The sequence below is a fragment of the Alosa sapidissima genome, chromosome 18 (genome assembly GCF_018492685.1).
Source record: "Alosa sapidissima isolate fAloSap1 chromosome 18, fAloSap1.pri, whole genome shotgun sequence".
Classification (NCBI taxonomy): Eukaryota; Metazoa; Chordata; class Actinopteri; order Clupeiformes; family Clupeidae; genus Alosa; species Alosa sapidissima.
The window spans coordinates 4,261,398-4,281,724 of record NC_055974.1 but is presented as its reverse complement, the minus strand read 5'-3'; the positions used below and the strand labels follow the sequence as shown (position 1 = coordinate 4,281,724).

The following is a 20,327-nucleotide window of genomic DNA, read 5'->3' as shown; positions in this document are numbered from 1 at the left end:
TCATGCCCCATAGTGTGTTGGGTCGATAACAGCTGAAATGTGTCAACATATTTAAACAACCAGTAATTAAGTAAAAGGTCTGGAGCCTTTAACCAGAATTTAAAGTAAAAGAAGTCACAAATGGCACAACAACTTGGGCTTGTTCACGATAGCCTACACGCCCCTATCAGCGACGCGCAGCTTTCAAGTATAGGAATCGAGGTAGGCTAGCTGTTTTATTTCAGCAGCTGCAGAGCCCGGTCCATAAAGTGACATTTGAAATGTCTTCGAATAGGCCTCTGGACAAGCAATGTGGGTTAAATCCGCACTAAACTGTTGGAACCCATTCATAACTTAATCAAATTAAGCACTGTACAATAATTATAAACTCGCCTGCTTCTCCCTTTCAAAAAATATTTTTTTATATATTTATCAATTTTTAGTCTTCTTACACTGAGTTTATCGATACAACATTTCTGTCCTGCGTATTTCAGTGACATGAGGAACAAGCCCAGCTCAAGCCACGCAGGTTCGTTTCGGGTTGCGAAGACTTCTACCCACGGAAGTGACGGCGAGGTGGCGATGGCGGCTTGCTGTTCGATTTCGGATTTGCTCTGAACTAGAAGGGGTTTTATGGTGACTGACTTTTTACTACGGTCTACCAAATCATTGCATATCGATTAGAGCAAGCAGGCGGAGGGCTATATTAAATGCGACGCCGAACCATCCTTACACCACTTTTATATTTAACGAAGGTTTGAATCTAACAAGCCGGAACACTACGTTAGCTTGCTGGCTCTCAAGCTAGCTTGCTAGTAAACGTTGGCTAGATACTTGGTTGAAGTAGCTGGCTACATTGGCGTTAGCAGGCTAGCTCACTGAAGCTAGCATAGTCGTCAACAGAACAATTTTGTGGAACGGTTTCGCGTTTTTTACTTGGTGGTTGGTGGTCATAGTATTTGGGCAAATGTTGTACGTATTTGATATTTTTAATCGAGTGCCAAGCAGACGTCCAGAGGCACTCATTCGACCAGTCTTCAACTGAACTGAGAACCGGCTGAGAGAGGCTTTGTAGGACATTTTTGGAAGACTCTGATCAAGTCTTTTAAAAAAGGGATCAACTAAAATAGCCCATTTTGAGTTTTTTTCTGCTTGGAGTCTGGCGTGGAGTGTCAACATGCTGAAGACTCGCCAGTGGCTGCTTGGTGTCCGCACTTTTCTCGGTGTGACGTCCAGAATATGGGGGTTTATCATGTACATCCTCAGGAAGCATTTACGTACGGTGAGTGTCAATGTCTGCGTTTCATGTCTCGAGTTCATGAAAGTCACAGTATCGCAACTGGTGGTCACTCGACACTCACTCCCGCTGTTGGCACCATCATAATGTAGTTTTTAGTGCAACGTTATGCCTAATCACTATACTTTGTACTCATCATACACATCTTAGTTTGGCTAATGCTACAACAAAGTCACAATGTAGCCACATCGTACATGATCAGGTTACAATGTAATCTGGAAAATTGGCACGTGTCGTGTTAAATTGGCTGTGCACCTCAGATGCTCTAGCTAGCACACGTTTAGTTGTCCTGAACTAATCTGGCTACTGTCAGCTAGTACCCCTAGGCGAATGCTGAAGTCAAATCGAATTTTTGTGAATTTAGGAATAATATATTGCGAAATATCAAAACAGTCCATTGGAAGTGAAACGAAGTGCTCAAGACGTCTTCAAAATTATGGAATGCCCCGACCAGTTCCCCGCGCTCTGTTAGCTGAACGTTATCACATTTGGTTTTATTTTAAGCCAACAAAACAGTGTTATGGTGGGACATTATTATTTCCATATGTCACAAAACTGTGAGTGTGGCCTTTGCATCTTTATTTACTGTTGTGAAACCTAAACTCAAGCACTGCCACATGGTAAACAAGCCCTATTACGATATCTTCCCTGCTGTGCTAAAACTGATGTGTCTGACAGTAGGTCACCTTTTCGAGTCTTCATTTAACTTGACTTTGAGTGCTAACCCAGCCAAGCATAAGGCTAGTGCAACAGGTGCTTCATGAATTCTAATTGGGGAAAGTACTGCAGTGCTCTTCACGTTTTTATACTTTATCCGACTGTTTAATATCCTCAAAAGCTTTGAAACAAGTCACATTAGTGGTTGTGCCACACTGAAATAGAAAGATGTGCTTCCCCTCAGAGCTCTGGTGCGTTCTCTCTGGTCCAGTTTTACCATTACTATAATCCATTAGAGAAAGGCAGTCCAACTTTGGCGGCAGTGTGTGGAGGATGAAGATGACACACAGACCTTACTGTTCTTTTCCAGCACTGAAGGAAGCATCTACTCTTGCACTCAAACACCACCAAACCCAGGGGTTAGTCCTGCAGTAACCCAAACACTGCAGCTGTAAGGTCAATCACTTTCCCACCAAGTAGTTACAGGAAACGTGAGGTTTTTTGTTTTTTTTCCCCTTCTCTTCAAAACAGCCAGAAATGAGCATCTCACTTATGTAAGCACCCTTGAACAATGCAGTGTTCTAATTCAGAAACAGGGCATATGTAAACAGGCTTGTAAGCTGATCATTCACATATGTGCACAGTTCTCTTAAGCCAGTTGCATAATAGTGGTAATCTATGGGTTGAGTATTAAGAAGTTGATCTGAGTAAAGAAACGGTCAGGAATAATATCCTGGAAGAGTTTATGTAGAGGGTGCCCAACACTTCATCAGTGCCCATCACTATCGTCAGCAAATTTTATCCAAAGCTTGTTATCAATATAAATACTTTAAATGACGGGATTTACAGTTGTTTTGCATTTTCATATGTGTAACAGCCTAAAATGCCAATATGACAAAGGCCTGAGCTGAAAACAGCTCATCATAAGCATTTCTGTTCATGCTACATGGTAATGAGCTTACCTCAGCAAAATGTGCCTTAATTTAGGTGGGTTACAAAAATCTAACTTGAAAACTGCATGAAAATAATGATTTTTGTTTTTTTATTATTGAACGTCTGCTGTAAGTACAATTATTCAGTGGAGAGATGTTTCTAACATCATGGCATCAATGATATAATCACCCAAAGCTATTGGCAAGTTTAGAACAGAAAATAGTCTCTTGCCAGTTTGTCTTTGGTGACTTTAGGGAGACCATTCAGACAGCCCCTCAACTGCTGACCAATGCACCAACTGGTAGATCAGGCATGCAGCTATGGCTGGCATATGTGCCGATGTGCGTGTACAACCTGTCTCAGGGTGCCCGTCTCTCTCTCTCTCTCTCTCTCTCTCTCTCTCTCTCTCTCTCTCTCTCTCTCTCTCTCTCTCGTTGGAGAAGGGCCTCACCGAAAGCTTCTGGGACAAAGTCACCCTGTGAGGTTCCCTTTTCCGCTTGGCCCCTCTTGTCCCATTGACACTCCTGGACAGCTGGGCCATCTAAAAATAGCCAGAGAGGGAGAGACTGCAGGCAGTGAAGAGTGTCTGCCCAATGGTGTGTGTGTGGTGGAGGAGTGCCTCTGTGGAGTACTGCTTAGGCCTACTCCGGGGTAGACATTAACAATGGTAGTTGAGAGACCCAAGGATGAGAAAAATTAGGAGCATCTAAATGCAGTGGCACAGTATGCGAAAGGTTCAGTCTAGAAAGAACTCGCACACCAATGTTGCCGATGCAATTTTTAATCCAGTTAGTGAAAAGTGCAAAGTGCTCCCAAGTGCAAAATGTTCTCAGTCCCATTCAGACCATCATCAGTGCATTTGGTCCCATTCAGACCATCATCAGTGAACTAAAGCACCCACCAGGCCTGGAGTCGTTGGCGCGATACCCTGTTTGCCCCATATCAGTCCAGTTTTGCAAACTAGTGATTAAACTAACGTTAGCGACAGCAGGTAACATTCTCTTTCATACTCAATTGTTCAGATATCAATAACACCTGTGAATATGTCTTCTGGGGTTGAGGTACACTACTTTCCATTCCCTGCTTGCCCAAGTGCAATGGGATGGTGGTCTCCTTTCAGTACGCAAATGACTCGTTTCTCTTAGTCTCATCACCCTTTAGTTCAGAGGAAGCAGAACTCGGACACACAGACTGTAAGTGTCCTCACTTGCCTCTGACTCCGCTAGCATGACAAATATGTAGCCGTTCTGGAGGTCCAGACATTTTTGCTTTTGTACCGCATTCCTAGAGGACCGATACCTGCCGAAGGAAAGGACAAGGTGGCCTTGTTAGTGGTGGCCAGTCTTAGTCACAGATTGCATCCCATGGAACACAGCGCACACGTCCGTGCTTTTGGACACGTCCTTTCTCTCCTTAGTAGAAGAAAGTGCCTCGGGGCAGGAGAGCACTAGGGAACACAGCTGCATTTAGAAACTAGTTTCTCCTCTTTTTATGCCATGTTTAAATATAGCCCTTGTGAGAATATAGGATTTTGATGTTGTGCGCCTTATCGTGATTCTGTGCTAAGTCTTTCCTGTTATGTGTGTTTTGCATCAGGTAATCCAGTATCAGACGGTGCGGTACGACACTTTACCGTTGTCTCCTATCTCCAGGAACAGACTCAGTGAGTATCTCTCTCTGTCTTGCCTCATGCACTCTTCTCTTTCTGTCACTCTCCTTCTTGCCCACTTTCTCTCTTCTCTCTGTCAGTGTGTTGAGAACTCAGACCCAGATGTAACAGGCTGTTCCAATCACATGCAGCTTATCTGCTGGTCTTTGTCACACTCATTCACTCATAAAACATGTATAATGTTTAATATTAATATTAATCGGTATCGGTCATTTTTCCCACCGATAAGCCGATATTGAAATGGATAAAGAATAAAACGCGCTACTTTGTCTGTAAAGCGCCTCTCACTCCCTGCACTATGTGGTCGAGAGCATTGTCCCGCCCACTACACCGTCTGATTTGTTAGTTAGCACGAATGCAGCCAATCAGGATCGAAGACTGAACACAGAAAGTTTAGGATTCTCACTGAGGCAGACTGACTGGGCTTCAGCTGTACGGAGCTATTTTTCGAAGGTAGCCTAAGGAAGGCACCTTACATTGCTGAAGTTGCAATGAATCACAATCATCTACACTGAAGTTACAAAAACACCACTTTGTAAGCTATTGTCTCTTTGATCCTGATCAATAAGTAAAGCTCCCACTTCCTTCATTTAGCGAATTCCCGATTGATGCACGTTATGCTGTTTAGCCTAGGCTACTAGTTACAAAGTCGGGTGCTGCGCGTCACGAGTTCTTTGCCTCCGGCCTCGTCCATTAATTGTGAATAACGGGACACCTTGACGAACGTTATCCCTTAGGCCTACATAGTAGACAAGTCCTAAATTATACGATAGCGAACGTCAAAAAGTCTAGTTGCTCCTTTTTGAAACGGACGGTCAGAAAAGACCAGGCTACAGGCACCCAGACCTAATCCGACCTGAAGTAAATCGCGTCCTGAGCTGGCTATTAACTTGCCTTTTAGGCTCACAAAAGTGTAGCTTAAAGCCTACCTATGGACACAAATTTTATGCTTAAATAGACTAAGAACTATTTTAAAACTGTTTTTGTTAAACTATTCAACCGTAACACTTGCCATCACGCATGCACCTCTTCCTCTCCCTCTCTCTTGCACTCACACACACGATGGCCAAGCATCCTCTTTGTGACGGGTCCCTTAACATGGTTAACAAGCCCATTGTCTAGGCCTAGTCTATGAAAATAATTGCTATCACTCAGCTCTTGGATTAACATCATACACAGGATTTACACTTGTGATGCAAGTTGATAGACAATTGTCAAATCGAAAGAAGAAAGGAAAGTTTGCATAATTAAATGCTTTTGAATGATTTTTTTGCAGCATATCACCTTTACTATCTACCCTCCTTTTTGACAACTGACATATCGGTTTTACATATTGGTTATCGGCCTCCTGTTTTGGTAATAATTGACATTGGTATCGGCCCTGAAAAAAACATATCGGTCGATCCCTATATAGCAGTACAGGTCTATGAAAGGTGTTTGGCCATGATGCAAATAAACAGGCAGCCCCCCGTCCCCCCAACAAACACACTCCCATGGATTGGCACACTTTAACAATGTCAGGAATGGACACACCATGAACACTTGATTTGTTGACACAACAAACACTTGTTGATTTTGACACCGTGCTGCCTTCCTTTATTTAGACATGTAATAATGTATGTGCCGCCTATAAGTTAGGACTATTCGGGATATTGACATGGGTTGCGGACCCACTCATTGGTTTGCCGTGGATCTTTGGAGGATGGGAAGTAACGCTCAAACTCATTTGAAAGCGCAACAAGGTGATCGCGCATCAGCTGCGAGAGAAAGGGCCCTGCCTCAGTCTCTCCCAAAAACCCCACTACTGTTTGGAACATATCAAATACACCCCGGTCCACTCGTTGTCCCCACAAATCAAGCTTGGCTTTAAATACAGTGACTTTATCTGCCAGTTTAAAGACAGTCGTCATTCTCCCCTGGAGTGACAGGTTGAGGTCATTAAGCAACCCGAATATGTCACACAGGTAATCGAGTTTTGACACCCAGTCCTCATCACTAAAATGTGCAGCTAACGGTGACTTTTTTTTTCTGTAAGAAATCTCTGCAGCAGCTCTCGCAACTCAAACACTCTGGCCAGTGACCTGCTAAAGATGATTGTTTTTTGTTGCTCATTCTAGCAGTTTAGCTAACATTGTGTGACGCTACCGTTCGCCAAGAACTGATCAAGTGAAGTGAGCTGACCTGAGGCTGCGCAGCGCTGAAGGCAATATGTAAAAGTGTTGAAGGCGGGACAGACAGATGTAAGAAGATGCAATCAAACAACTGCATATAGGCCTATGCCATGTAAAAACGTGACATTATTGCAAATTAAATTTAGTTTAGTTTGCATGCATTTTTTTTTTAAACTCATGTCGTAGGCTACGGCCCGGTTAGGAATGTCCTGCGGCCCGGTGGTTGGGGACTGCTGCTCTAGACAATGGAGAGACAAACACGGCTCATCTCAATTCCCTCCCAGCCTGCTGAATAGATCTGAACAAACAACTGTTGTCAAATGAGTGCTTGCTCTCTCAGACAGACGGACAGACAGACAGAGTCTGTTTGTGTTTAAGTTGGTGTGTTGACAAGTGTTCAGTGACTATTGTATGTGTTGAGGTTATGAGGTGGAGGTGTCCAAGGAAGTTTACATTTGTCTCTAATTTGTGTGTTTGTGTCCGTGTGGTTTTGTGTGTGTTTGTGCACAGACGCAGTGAAGCGGAAGGTCCTAGTTCTGGATCTAGACGAGACACTTATCCACTCGCACCATGACGGAGTTCTAAGACCCACAGTGCGACCCGGTACCCCTCCAGACTTCATCCTCAAGGTGGGTGAGCATGATGCTCATGCCAGCAGACACTGCACATGGCAATAGAAATATACACATACAGAGTCACAGGTTTTGTGAAAAGGTGCCGTCTTCACTGCTTTTATACTTGATGTTGATGTTGGATTTGTGCATGCAAGATTTTCATTGGCTTCATGTTAAATATAATGTAGATGAATGTTATGGTGTGATGGATAGCCACACCCTCTATTCCATAAAAGGGCCAGAACTTTGGACTAGAGGTTTTCCTTTTCACCAGTGTTTTTTTTCCCCTTCTAATATCTTTTAACATATCTTCTAATAAAAGAAGCACTGTGTTAATCAAAATGTCTTCAACATAACACACCTAAAGTCTTCATGTTCATACATACACAAGACATAAGACAATTCTAAGACTTGACTGTAATGCAGCCCCTTTGTCCAGTTGTTCAGATCAGCTAATTTAGATGTTAGTAGAATATGTCACGCCAGGGCTTGAGAACATGACCACTTTGTAGAAGACTTGCCACCGACAAGCATAGCACCATTAGATCACTTGATGCCAGTGTAAGAGATTGGATATTTAATCTTTTTTGTGCTGTGTTAGTGCTGACTAATGGTAATAGATCTAAAAACAAAAAGGCATGAGAGAAATGTTTAAAGACAGACACCATGGCTATGTTTACACAGTCAGTTAAATATGACCGAATTCCAATTTTTTTTTGCTCATATGTAATCCGATGTGCATCATGAACACACAAAAAAGCACATGGATTCGGATATGTGCCAATACGACTGTCCTGTAAAGGGACAGATTGGATATTCCCTGTCATTTTTAGCTTGTACATGATTGAAAATGCCCACAATCTTTTTTACCTTTTCGCATTTACATTATACATAATGTTGAAAACAGAGATGGAAAAGCTGCAGTAAGGACTCACTTTCTTTTTCACCTTAAATAAAACTGCTAAAAAACCTCGAAAACTAAAGTAAACAACTATCCAGTGAAATAACTTATTAACGAAAGCTTGTTGTTTTGTGCATTTGCATTGCCATCTGTGTGTTTGCTTTCATTTTGTTGACCAAAATTCCTTTAGTGCACATGTGGGTTGACTCAACTGTTAAGCAAATTAGTGAACCAGGTAATCAGAGATATCTGATATGGGCCACTTTGAAACGTAGATGTAAACAGGCAGTCAAAAATCTGATGTAGGCAAAAAATCAGAACTGTATCAAGGTCTGCCAGTGTAAACATAGCCCATGTCATCATGACCTCTTACACAAATACACTAATGACAGTCACTCATAGGGCTGCATAATTAATTGATTTTTAATTGAAATTACAATTTGAACTAATGCAATTAGCTAATCACAAAGACAACAATTAATCATGTAGCTCTGTCCCAATGGTCACTCTTGTCACATCTATGATTTTATGCCATCTTTCTTGCGTGACAGACAGTGAAGCCCACCTAACGGCTTCCACACACAGTTGCGTTCCGTCAATGCAGGCCAGTGGGTGTTCCCGACGGTAGCTATGCAAATGATTTAAGGTATAACCGTAATTTGATTGGCTGGTGCCGTTTGTTGTTCGCTTGTTCGTAATTTGATTGGCTGATGCCATCTGTCGGTGCAGCAAAAGTTGAACTTCTCAACGGGAGCGACGGGAGCAACACGACGCAATGGACCCAAAATTCAGTTCAGCAACGGATGACGTAAGCCCATGTAAAGTGAACAGGGATGCGTCTCAAGCACTGCAACGCACGCAACTGTGTGTGGGAGCCATAGCAGGAGTGCTGTGTTTTTCATACAGTAGGCATACTCACCAATCAGAAGTGTCCCAACTTAAAGTTAAATTTGGAAAATTGTGTTCTTACACCCGTTTTGTTCTTACACCCGTTTTCCCAGTCTTGTAACACATTTGTTTTGCACTCCTTGTTTTCACACCTCCCCCCAGATATGGTGTCAAAGATCAGATTGACATGGCCTTTGAATTTCTTATCTTTCACCCATGCAGGTGGCCCCTCACACAGACATACATGGGCATACCTCACACATCCCTCTACTGCGGAAGGCACAGTATTGATTCTAAATTTCCACCCTTGCTTTTTAGTACTGTAGCAGTCTTGCACACACACCGGAGATCTCATCAATACGTCTACAGTTACACTATTTCCGTTCACCCACACACCTTCTTTAAGGTGTTGAACACACACACACACACACACACACACACACACACACACACACACACTCCAACAACACAAGTGCACATTTATGCAGACACATGCATACGTCAGGTCAAACAGAAATGAATGACTTCTTCTACCTCTGTCTTGCAGGTAGTAATTGATAAACACCCAGTCCGGTTCTTTGTACATAAAAGACCACATGTTGACTTCTTTTTGGAAGTGGTAAGTCAAAGGTCTTTTAAATCGGCATAAGACGATATGCATTTTTGTTTGTTTTTGACCGTTTATTTGTGGGTGAAAATTGTATTAATTGCACAAGTGTAAATAAAATGGAAAGGAACTGATTGACAATGTATCCCTGCTCCCCTCACTTTGGTACAGGTTAGTCAGTGGTACGAGCTAGTGGTGTTTACTGCCAGCATGGAGATCTATGGCTCCGCAGTGGCAGACAAACTGGACAACAACAGAGGGATCCTGAAGCGCCGATATTATAGACAGGTAATCCTGTGAGGTCATCATATGGGAACTGCACTTTGTTTTTGGCAGTGTGTCTGGTTATCAAACCATTGCTTGTTTTGCGTAACAGGGTTACCCCAAATTAAAACAAAATGAAATGACGATCCCTGTTGTTGCACTGCTGCTTCACGTGTGTCATATGCTTTGTGAACAGTCACTGTTAAAATTTTAGTCTTGTGTGTTGGTAAGAGAAGTTTGTAGTGTCGATGGCTGCCCATAGAGTGTGAGGATGGACAATCTCACTGCTACCAAGACGTGTAAAGCTTCTTTACCCATACGTCAAACCAAGCTGTGTACCAAACTATAATTTTAGTGTGAGGACTAATATCAGGTGTTTTGTGCTTGTGCACTCTTCTTCTCTCTGCAGCATTGTACGTTGGATCTAGGTAGTTATGTAAAAGACCTCGCTGTTGTACATGATGACCTATCAAGTATAGTTATCCTGGACAACTCACCCGGGGCCTACCGCAGTCATCCAGGTATGGTGTTCAAAGTCAACACACACTCAGCATGCTGACGCGGCCTCTCTCTCCATCTCTCTTTTTTTTTAGCTCTTTTTTTTTTTTACTCTCTCTGTCTCGTAAACATTTACTCAGTGGTAATTATTGACTGAGTCAATTGCATGGTCAAACCAGTTGTTCCTCTCTGAAGTTGTGTCAGGTTGCCCAATCCATTTGTGTATTGACAACAAACTCACTTCCTTTCCTTTACATACAGACTCTGTGGTATTTTTTAAATTATTATTTCAATTGCATACATGTTGCCCAGCTATCCAGATTAACAAACACAGTATTAAACCACATGCTAGGCCACACATGTTTTCTAAACAAGGGTATTAGAGAAATTACTTAATAATTTAGCTGCCTTGTGGTTTGCTTGTTGTGTTGCAAGCTGAGAAGACTGGATTAGCTTCCACCTTCTTATTGTGTGTGTGTGTGTGTGTGTGTGTGTGTGTTTGTGTTTGTTCCTTTATCAGACAATGCAATACCAATTAAGTCGTGGTTCAGTGACCCGAGCGACACTGCACTTCTAAACCTGCTGCCTATGCTAGATGCACTAAGGTGAGCTCAACACCTACATAGTGAAACAGCTATGATCTGTGGTACACCTCTATATTTTACAGTGAAATCTATAAAACATGCAATTCGAACTTTTAGAAATTAATAATAAGTTGGTCGACTTCTAGACCATCACTTGCCATGACCCCTAATATGTTAATATAATATACTGTATAATGTGCATTTTATGTGTGTGTGTGCGCATGCAAACTGATCAACTCATGTTCTGTGCCTCTGTGACAGATTCACTGCAGACGTCAGGTCTGTCCTCAGTCGAAACCTCCACCAGCACCGGCTGTGGTGATGGACTTGCAGACAGGGGGTGCCTCGCCTCGTCCCCACCCCTCCCCGGGAGCCTCCCTGTTTTCATCCCATCCTGCCCGGCTGCTGACTCATCCCGCCCGCTCTCTCACACTGCTGACCTTTGACCTCCCCAGGAGTCCCCACATCCTGGGAGGTCACAGGGATCACAGACAGACACATAAAGCAGGATTGATGGGAGCGGGGAGAGCAAACCCTGGAATATACTTTAGTTTTATTTGTTTATCCCTTTTCTTTTTGTCTCCTTCCTTTAATGGAGTCCCGGCCTTACAGTTCTCTGGTTACAGACTTGTGTGCGAGGAGAATGCGTGCCTACATGGGAGTGTGGGAGTACGCTTGCTTTTGTATATTTTCTTTTTTGTGTGCGTGTGTGTCTTATTGTTTGGCAACACCGTATGGAAGGATGGATGCAAAAAAGAAGAGGAGAAGGAATCTTTTTCATTATTACGCATCATTTTAATATTTTTCCTCCTTTTTTTGCTAGCTGTGGAACACAGCCGTGACATCATTGTTTTTGAATGAACAGACTAAATACGACTATTATGGTTCATCATAGTGTTGTCCACAAACCTTTGGATTTGTATGAAACATCCTTGAGGACTTAATTGACTGTTGTACCAGAAGAATTAAGGCTTTTGCAGACTGAGTTGTGGGACTTTTAAAAAGAAAAAGAAAAAAAAGAGGTACTTTTATGGAGAAAATAAATTACAAGGAATATGTGAGACGTAGACGTTGACTGCTGTACACGTGGGAAGTCGTGAGAAGAATGAAGCTGAGACTCATTTTCTTTTAAAGATTTCTGTGAAATGTAATTCTCTATGATTGGTGTCTACATCCATCCTGGGCAGTCCTTGAAATCTACTCTCTACTTGACTTGTAACACATTAGGAGAATGATGAAAGGACGACAAAAAGGCATGGAAAAGAAAAAGGATTTTAATCGGTTAATGAATGCCTTGTTTTGTTTCTGTTTTCCAGTCATCTTTCTTTCTTCTCCCGGACAGGGGAACAGGGTTGACCCCCAACTGCATACCTGACAGTGGGAAGACCCATGCTCTCTTCCCCTGACATTTGGTAGTAAAATAACTTGAATTTATGGAACTTGCACTTCGTTGATTTGTTGAACTGCTGACTGAGCAACAACTACCCACAGTCCCTCCTTTCTATCTTTTTTTTTTTTTTTTTTTTTTTTTAAAACACCAACTTTAAAAACCCTCTCCTTTTACCTATCAGTGTCGTCCGGACGCCATTTGAACCATTGTAGTCTTGATGCTCAAGGCAGCTCGCTCAGGCCCAGTACACGGTTCTGTGCGTGGTACTAATAAAACACGTCAGTATCATAATATGCTCTATGCTGTTTTTTCCCCTTGATTTTCAGGAGTATTCCTAAATAATGCCATCTATTCTCTATGCATTCGTAATGGTGACCGGGTTCCCACGGGTCATGGAATTCTGGAATATTATGGAATTTTAATAAAGTAATAATTTTAAACAATTTTTGGGGGACAAAGTCAGGAAAAATCAGGGAATGTTATTGTAGAAGTTTAAATTTTACTTGCCAAAATACATTAATACAAATGTATTTCCACACAGCATCATGGTGTTTATAGCTTTTTCCATTACTGCTTGCTCCCGACTGTTCATGGAAATTCAGGATTTTTGTTAGGGAAAAGTCATTGAATTTTTACACTGGGCCTGTGATGAATACTTCACTTATCATTGCTGAGCAAGGGTCGAGTTGCATTTTGAGTATCTGATATGGTCAAGGGGATCCTGAAGCGCTGATATGTCGCAACGAATACTCATTTGTAAATTTTGATCTGCCATCTACTGGCCATAAGGAAATTGACTGTGTCGGTGTATTTTTCCGTCTTCTATCGTTCTGAACAGCTGTTTAGAAATGTGTGTTTATGAGATTGTAGAATTCTGTTTTCCACTAATTGGAGAGTAAAATTTTAGTCTGACAACAGAAATCAGCCAAGAGAAAAAACACTTTGCTCACAAGAAGACAGAATTATGATGCTAATTCTGGTCACGCGCTTACTTACTCATCCACCCCCGGAAATCAGTCATATGACGGTCGCATCACGAACACCAGACTAACCTTGCGCCCTTTGGGTTTAGCTGAAAATAAAGTAGATCTTCAGTCCGTTGTTGTTGTTCACTGAAAGGCGAAACATAATCATGACATCCTCCATATAGACTAAACTTCTAGCGCTTGACACGATTCAAACTAGCATCAAACTCGCTGTGTTTAGGTTGAAGTCCGGTGTAATGGTGTTGCAGGCATCCTGAAATAATCCACAGTTATTTATTTCAGTTGGTTGGTAAAGTCATTATATGGACGGAGATCATAGACCTAGAGATACATAGGTTATAGTCATAAACGGATATAAGACGACTGGCACTGAAGTCAACGTACGTGATATTTGGGAATATAATTAATTGCGCAGTTTACGTAGTTTGTTATTGTATCCATCCGCCACAGACGCACCAAGAAAACATCGAAGCAGCTAGTTAGCCAGCAAAGCAAGGCAGTTGGAATTGCAGGCTGCCTATAACGGTAACGTTACCTGTTCTCTACGCAAAGACAATTGGACATTTTTGGTATATTTCCGATAAAGAACATCTGTTAACAATGAAGTTTCAGTACAAAGAAGAGCATCCATTTGAGAAGAGACGGTCAGAGGGAGAGAAAATCAGAAAGAAGTATCCTGACAGGGTTCCTGTAAGTAGAAGCTAGCTATGATTGCTAACCTTAACGTTAGCCCAAAAGCTATCTGTCGTTCTTCAATCCAGCTAGCAGCTAGAAGCGAGTCATCTTTTTGGTTAGCCAATCGTTAGGAAACGGGGGACGTAAACAATTACTTCCTAATGTATAGATTACTTATTATGTGTGAACATACACCATTTAAATATATAATACCATCTATATGACGGTTTTCATCACATATGTAATTGAGTCATGCTATTTTGATGTTGCTACCGATAGTTAACATTACGGGATCAATGGTTTATGATAGCTGGCTAACGTTAGCTAGCTTCTAGCATCCAAAGAATGACCCTTAGAAGTCAACTTGACAGTGTTTTTATTTGTTTTAAGTAATGTTCACAACAATACACACTTACCAACTGTAAACATTATGTTCATGAAATACATACCGTTAACCTTAATAGATTCCACATCTTGAGCTATCTTAACATATTCACATTAGCATAACATAAGAAGCCAAGGTGAGCTTCTAGGCCAGCACACAAAACAAACATCAATTGGAAAGCTTGGTCTGTCGAATATCCGCGAATTGTGGTCTTTATTTAGACATAATTGATAGTCCAGCCCTCTTCAACACAACCGTATTTTTTCTTCGTATGGCATATTGTCCTATTCCGTTACGCAGGGATCAGTTTGCGCAATTGCCTCATATTTAGAAACTAAGTAGCCGTCAAGGAACAGAGTAACGCTAGCTAGCCAAAAATAGAACTGTTGACTTGTGTATGTGCGTCGGTTTACCACGGTTTTTGTCGCGTTTAACTCACAATTCATTTCAGATGTCCTCTACAAGCAGTTGTCGCACATTTCCACTGTCTTTTTATGTTGATGTGATGTGACCTGCCTACAGAATGGTGTATAGATCATGTAAACAATGGAACACTTGTAATGCTTGAACACCTAAAGCCATAAAAGCTGCCATTTGGTTTCCGATTCTCATTTTTAAAAGAGCACTTTGTTGTTACTAACGTCTCCATCAGACAGCCAGACTAGTGTCTTTTGTCATTAGTTATTTTAGCTTAGGCTTGGTTTCATGACAGCCCTTCCCCCCCTCCTAGCGAGCATATAATGTGTTTACTGGGTCACCAAGGCCAAGAGAGAGAAGCTGGTTTCAACCCCTAGTTTTTACATTACTATAAGGATAAATGCTATTGAAGCCTGCGTTTATATTTAATAGAACACAGTCATCACAACTGAACTCTTGCCTGACCAAAATTAAGTTGTACAATTGAAAATATACACAGGAGATATGTTAAATTCTTAGTGCTATAGGTAGGGGATTTCCCACAACGGCCAATAAACAACCAAGACTAATTATCAAAAACAAAATCACCAACAAAGCAACCTTTGTGGGCAAAAAAACAGACCAACAGAACAGCCTTTGGGAGCATTTCCCTGGGGTTATCAAGTAGTAAAATTAACCAAGACCATCCTAGTCTCTGTAATATGCAGCAAAAACAATTGAGCTTGGAAACAGTACTACGATATATCGGTTTCCTGGTGACAGTGCCCTTTATCTAAAGTACACAGCTTGTGCTGAAACTATGTATCTCTTCCCCTGTTTCTTCGCACATAAAAAATTAATCGTTCTGCGTATAAAGGGAGATTCCAATTGTGCATTCCTTCATAACACTAAGTACCACAGTACTAGTACTTGACATATGGGTGTGGTTATGGTTGTAATGGATTTTAACCATTGACTGCTTTTATTCACATGGCAGGTCATTGTGGAAAAGGCTCCCAAGGCCAGAATAGGAGATTTGGACAAGAAAAAGTACCTTGTCCCCTCTGACCTTACAGGTGAGTTTCTCAACCACTTCCTCAGAATATGTCAATATTGGAGGCTCTTAAGGGCTGTTCACACCAAGAACGCTAACTATAACCAATAATAGCAAAAAATATCGTTCTAGCTAATATGAATGACAACATGACACAATAAAAAGCTGACAGCCAATCAGAATCCATCAGATTTTAGCCATCATATTCATCAACACAAAGAGAGATGTTCTTAATCGCTGGTCAGTGTGGACGCTTATATTGTTATAGTTATCATTATAGTTATCGTTCCTGGTGTGAACGGCCCTTTAATCATTTACATCATATTTGAACTGAGTCCCTTGAGAAGCAAACAACAGGAAGAAATAGAAAATAACCTGTCAAAATATGTATGCTCCCTTGACAGATGCAATAGTAATTCCTAGCTAAGGTCTTCTTTGCACTGTAGCTTGAATGTTACTCTCCTTCTGTAAGTCACTTTGGATAGATTCGGAGTCGAAGCATCTGCCAAATGAATAAATTTAATAAATGTAAATGGGAACTTGATTAGATTTGACTGCTGTTACAGTGATTTTCTCTCTCTGTCTCTGTCTGCACCCCCTGTAGTGGGCCAGTTCTACTTCCTCATCCGGAAAAGAATTCACCTGAGAGCTGAGGATGCTCTTTTCTTCTTTGTAAACAACGTCATTCCCCCCACCTCAGCAACCATGGGGCTGCTGTATCAGGTACTGCCACTTTGTCTCTTCACTGTCACCTTTGTAGCTGACTGAAGAGTTGCACATAGACATCTTATACATTACTTTGCATTTCTTCTGTTTTACTGTCTTGTTTCCTTTGGTGCTCTCAATTTCTGCTAATATCAGCTTTTCAAAAGCGGTCTTGACCGTTATTGATTGTTGCACAAACTTGATGAAGGTTTAATGTGTAAAAACGCTAGGTGTAGGAATTTACGGTTGGGTTCACTTTGTCTCTCCATCTCTCTCTCAGGAGCACCACGAGGAGGACTTCTTCCTCTACATTGCGTACAGTGATGAAAGTGTCTACGGAGAAAGCCAAAGGGAAATGTAACCCCCTCCACTCCTCCAATCCCCTTCCACCTTCATCTCTCAACCCTTTCCTCACCCTTTCCCCTGCCTCCATTTAAAATTCTATTGTAAACCCAGATTGGCAGCCTAGAGTTCCCAGAGCAAAGACACCTGATGCACTTTTGTGGTCCTCCCAATGCTCGAATCTCTCTGTATATCCCACTCTTTCTCTTTTAGTTCTCTCTGAGTTTAGTCTGAGTGTTATCTCTCTGCTGCTTCAACACTATTGACCAGTGCCAGTAATTGACCAGTGTCAGTAATAATTATGAACAATCCAGAGGGTCAAAACAACATAAAGAGCTTCTCTGACTCAGTGTAAGTGACTGAGTATGGTCAACTGGACAATGTTGTACACGTAATGTGAATGTAAAACCATCAAACAAAAATGGGGGAGGGAAATTAATCCGGCAAAGGAAGTCAGTCGTTTTAATAGACATGTAGAGTTGTTTGACTGACTGGTCATATCTGGTCAGACATATCTGATGGAAATTTAAATTAAATTAAATTAATTTAATTTAGTGCCCCACTAGACAAGCTTTGGTATTACAAATTTTTGCCTGTAGCTAGAAATAATAAGGAGGGTAAAATTCAGACTAAGCAGTCATTGATCTTTTGTTTGTTCTCTGCAATGCCATCATGATTTAATATAATTATTATATATTGTGTATTAGTGAATATTTTAGCTTGCTTGATTGATGAAGAGTTTTAGTAAGCTACGTGATAGATTGATTTATTCTTTTCATTTTTTAAGAGTTGGTTTGGTTTTTAATCTTTGTTTTGTGAGTTTTTTTTTATTATTTGAACTCGGCATACAGCTGCATTACTGGTATCTTCCACTTCATAACAATATAAACTAGACAAAAAAATACTCTGCATGCTGTCTCTTTCTTAAAAAGTATACTGGACCAAAATAAACAGTGACTATCAGTAAAAAAGTGTCTACACAAAACATACTTTGTAGTACCAATGGTTCTTGCAAACCAAACACCTTTGATTCTTCCCATAGGTGGATATATTTTGAACATAAGAGTGATCAAAGATTGTGAAGTGATTACGTAACATTAACATAAACACCAAGCTGTAACACCATGGTGACCTGAGAATCAAACCAATGACAAACTTGATGTGCCTACTTCAAATATGCTGCTAATGCGGAAACAGAATTGTTAATTTACATGAGGAGAACATAAGAAGACTGAAGTCACACAGCAGCACACACACGTGAAGAGTTGAAACACGTCCTACCTCTGGAGATTTTTAATATCATTATGATGTGCTAACATATTATTTGGCATAGAGGCAATAGGACTGGTTGCCTTTGTCGGTGCCCTTTGCTCGGTGAACTTGCACAGGTAAACTTGCTCGCCTTTACCTGTGTACGTGTTCACACAAGGAGGGTTTCATATGAGGACTGACACTTCAGCAATACCCTTCACTGAAATACTGTTGGCTTTATTGAACATGGCTGTGTAGATCTGGTAAAAAAAAGTTTAATCACCGTTCCATATCAATGTTGATGAATGGTAACTATACAGTACCCTCCAGAATTATTGGCACCTCTGCTAAAGTTGACTAAAAACCGGTCTAAAAAGTAATCTGTTGGTGATTTATTGTAATCTCGTAATGAAAAAAAAAATAGGGAAAATTCAACCTTGAAGGGAAGCAAATTTATTTTAAGAAAAAGGAAAATTTCATTAAGAAATAAATATTTCTAAAACACGTTGCTCACAATTGTTGGCACCCCTGAAAAATCTTATAAACAAAACCTAACAGAAGCATTTTCCTAGCTAATTTCAATTTATTTAAGTTAATAGTTCAGAAGTAGTTCATGACTTTCTTTTTCACTATGGTATGAAAATAAAGTCACACAGAGGCTAAATCCTCTAGTCATTTTTCAACATCGGAAAGACAAGAGAATACACTAAATTTAAATAAAAAGAAAGTGTGTTGACATTTGTAAGTCAGAGAATGTCTATGACAACTAGGTACTTTGTTGAAAATGCCGATATTTACAGTTAAAACAATTATTAAAAGGTTCTAATCATCTGAAAATGTGACAAACATGCTTGGACAAAGACCTATGGTTATCTTGGCAAAAGTGACCTCTCTGCTAATAGATTATTTAGAGGGCATGCCAGGTAAAAGCCTGCACAGTCATTTAATTACCAATGTAAAGAGCCGGAGTTACTGAATGGTACAGTGACTTTGTCTGGAAGTGTGGTCTATTGTCAGATAAAATGAAAATTTTGCTCTTTGGCTAGAAACACTTTAGGTGTGTTTGGCATACATGGAAGAATGGCTATACTGAAAAGAACCCCATGCCTAATGAGAATGATGGTGGAGGGGCTGTGCTATTGTGGGGCTGTTTTTATTTCCAAAGGCCTTGGAAACCTAATTAAGGTGCATGGTTTCATGAACACCAAGAAAAACCTGAACATTTTCAAAGGAAATCTGTCAATCTCTGCCAAGACACTAAAAGTTGGTCATGATTGGATCATTCCTCAGGTCAGTGAACCAAAACAAATGTCCAGATCAAAACAAATATGGTTTGCTGAATACAAAATCAAGCTTCGGACATTGGCATCTCAGTCCCCTAATCTAAACTCCGTAGAAAAACAGTGGGGTCAGTCAAAGAGGAGAATGCACAAGTGTAGACCTAGGAATATGGACGATCTGGGGAGATTTTGTAAAGACGAACGGTCTTAAATCCCTTGCTTTGTATTCTCCAACTTTATGGGGTGTCATAGGAGAATATTACAAGCTGTTCTATAGGCAAAGGGAGGCTTAAGAAGGTATTACAAGCAGGGGTGCCAATAATTGTGAGTGTTTTTTGTTAAAAATATGTATTTCTTTATGAGATATTCCTTTTTTTTTTCAAAATAAATTTGCTTCCCTTCAAGGTTAGATTTTTCCTCATTTTTTTAATTGACGGATTACAATAAATCACCAACAGATTATTTTTTTATACCGGTTTTTAGTCAACTTTAGCAGAGATTCCAATAATTCTGGAGGGTACTGTAACAACCATAATAGGAAGACAGTTGAGCCTGGAAGCAGACTTCGTAACAATGGAATCAACTGTAAACAAGCTAACTGTCCACGGCTATCACTTATCACTGTTTGGGCCAAAGAAAGTTGTTCAACAAACTGAACAAGTTGGCTTCTTTTTATACTGAACCGCTTGTTTCCTTTGTGTGCTATAAAGGCATGACTATTACCTATAGTGGCAACCGAGTGATAAGCTTGATAACAGCCTTCCGCCTCGTCCATTAATTCCATATAACGGGGCACCATGC

The 20,327-nt window shown here is 40.8% G+C and overlaps 2 protein-coding genes across 2 annotated transcripts; both read left to right on the top strand.

Moving 5' to 3' along the window:
* Window positions 1-463: 463 nt before the first annotated feature.
* On the top strand, window positions 464-12,743 carry LOC121689786 (CTD nuclear envelope phosphatase 1A-like). The gene is made up of 8 exons (XM_042069905.1): window positions 464-1,261; window positions 4,463-4,529; window positions 7,217-7,335; window positions 9,657-9,728; window positions 9,888-10,004; window positions 10,390-10,501; window positions 10,999-11,083; window positions 11,324-12,743. Exons 1-8 carry the CDS (start codon window positions 1,157-1,159, stop codon window positions 11,382-11,384), a joined length of 738 nt encoding a protein of 245 aa, XP_041925839.1. The 5' UTR covers window positions 464-1,156; the 3' UTR covers window positions 11,385-12,743.
* A 1,146-nt stretch (window positions 12,744-13,889) lies between these two features.
* On the top strand, window positions 13,890-17,899 carry LOC121689787 (gamma-aminobutyric acid receptor-associated protein). The gene is made up of 4 exons (XM_042069906.1): window positions 13,890-14,128; window positions 15,892-15,970; window positions 16,553-16,671; window positions 16,934-17,899. The coding sequence occupies exons 1-4, from the start codon at window positions 14,039-14,041 to the stop codon at window positions 17,012-17,014; spliced, it is 369 nt and encodes a 122-aa protein (XP_041925840.1). The 5' UTR covers window positions 13,890-14,038; the 3' UTR covers window positions 17,015-17,899.
* The last annotated feature ends 2,428 nt before the right edge of the window (window positions 17,900-20,327 follow it).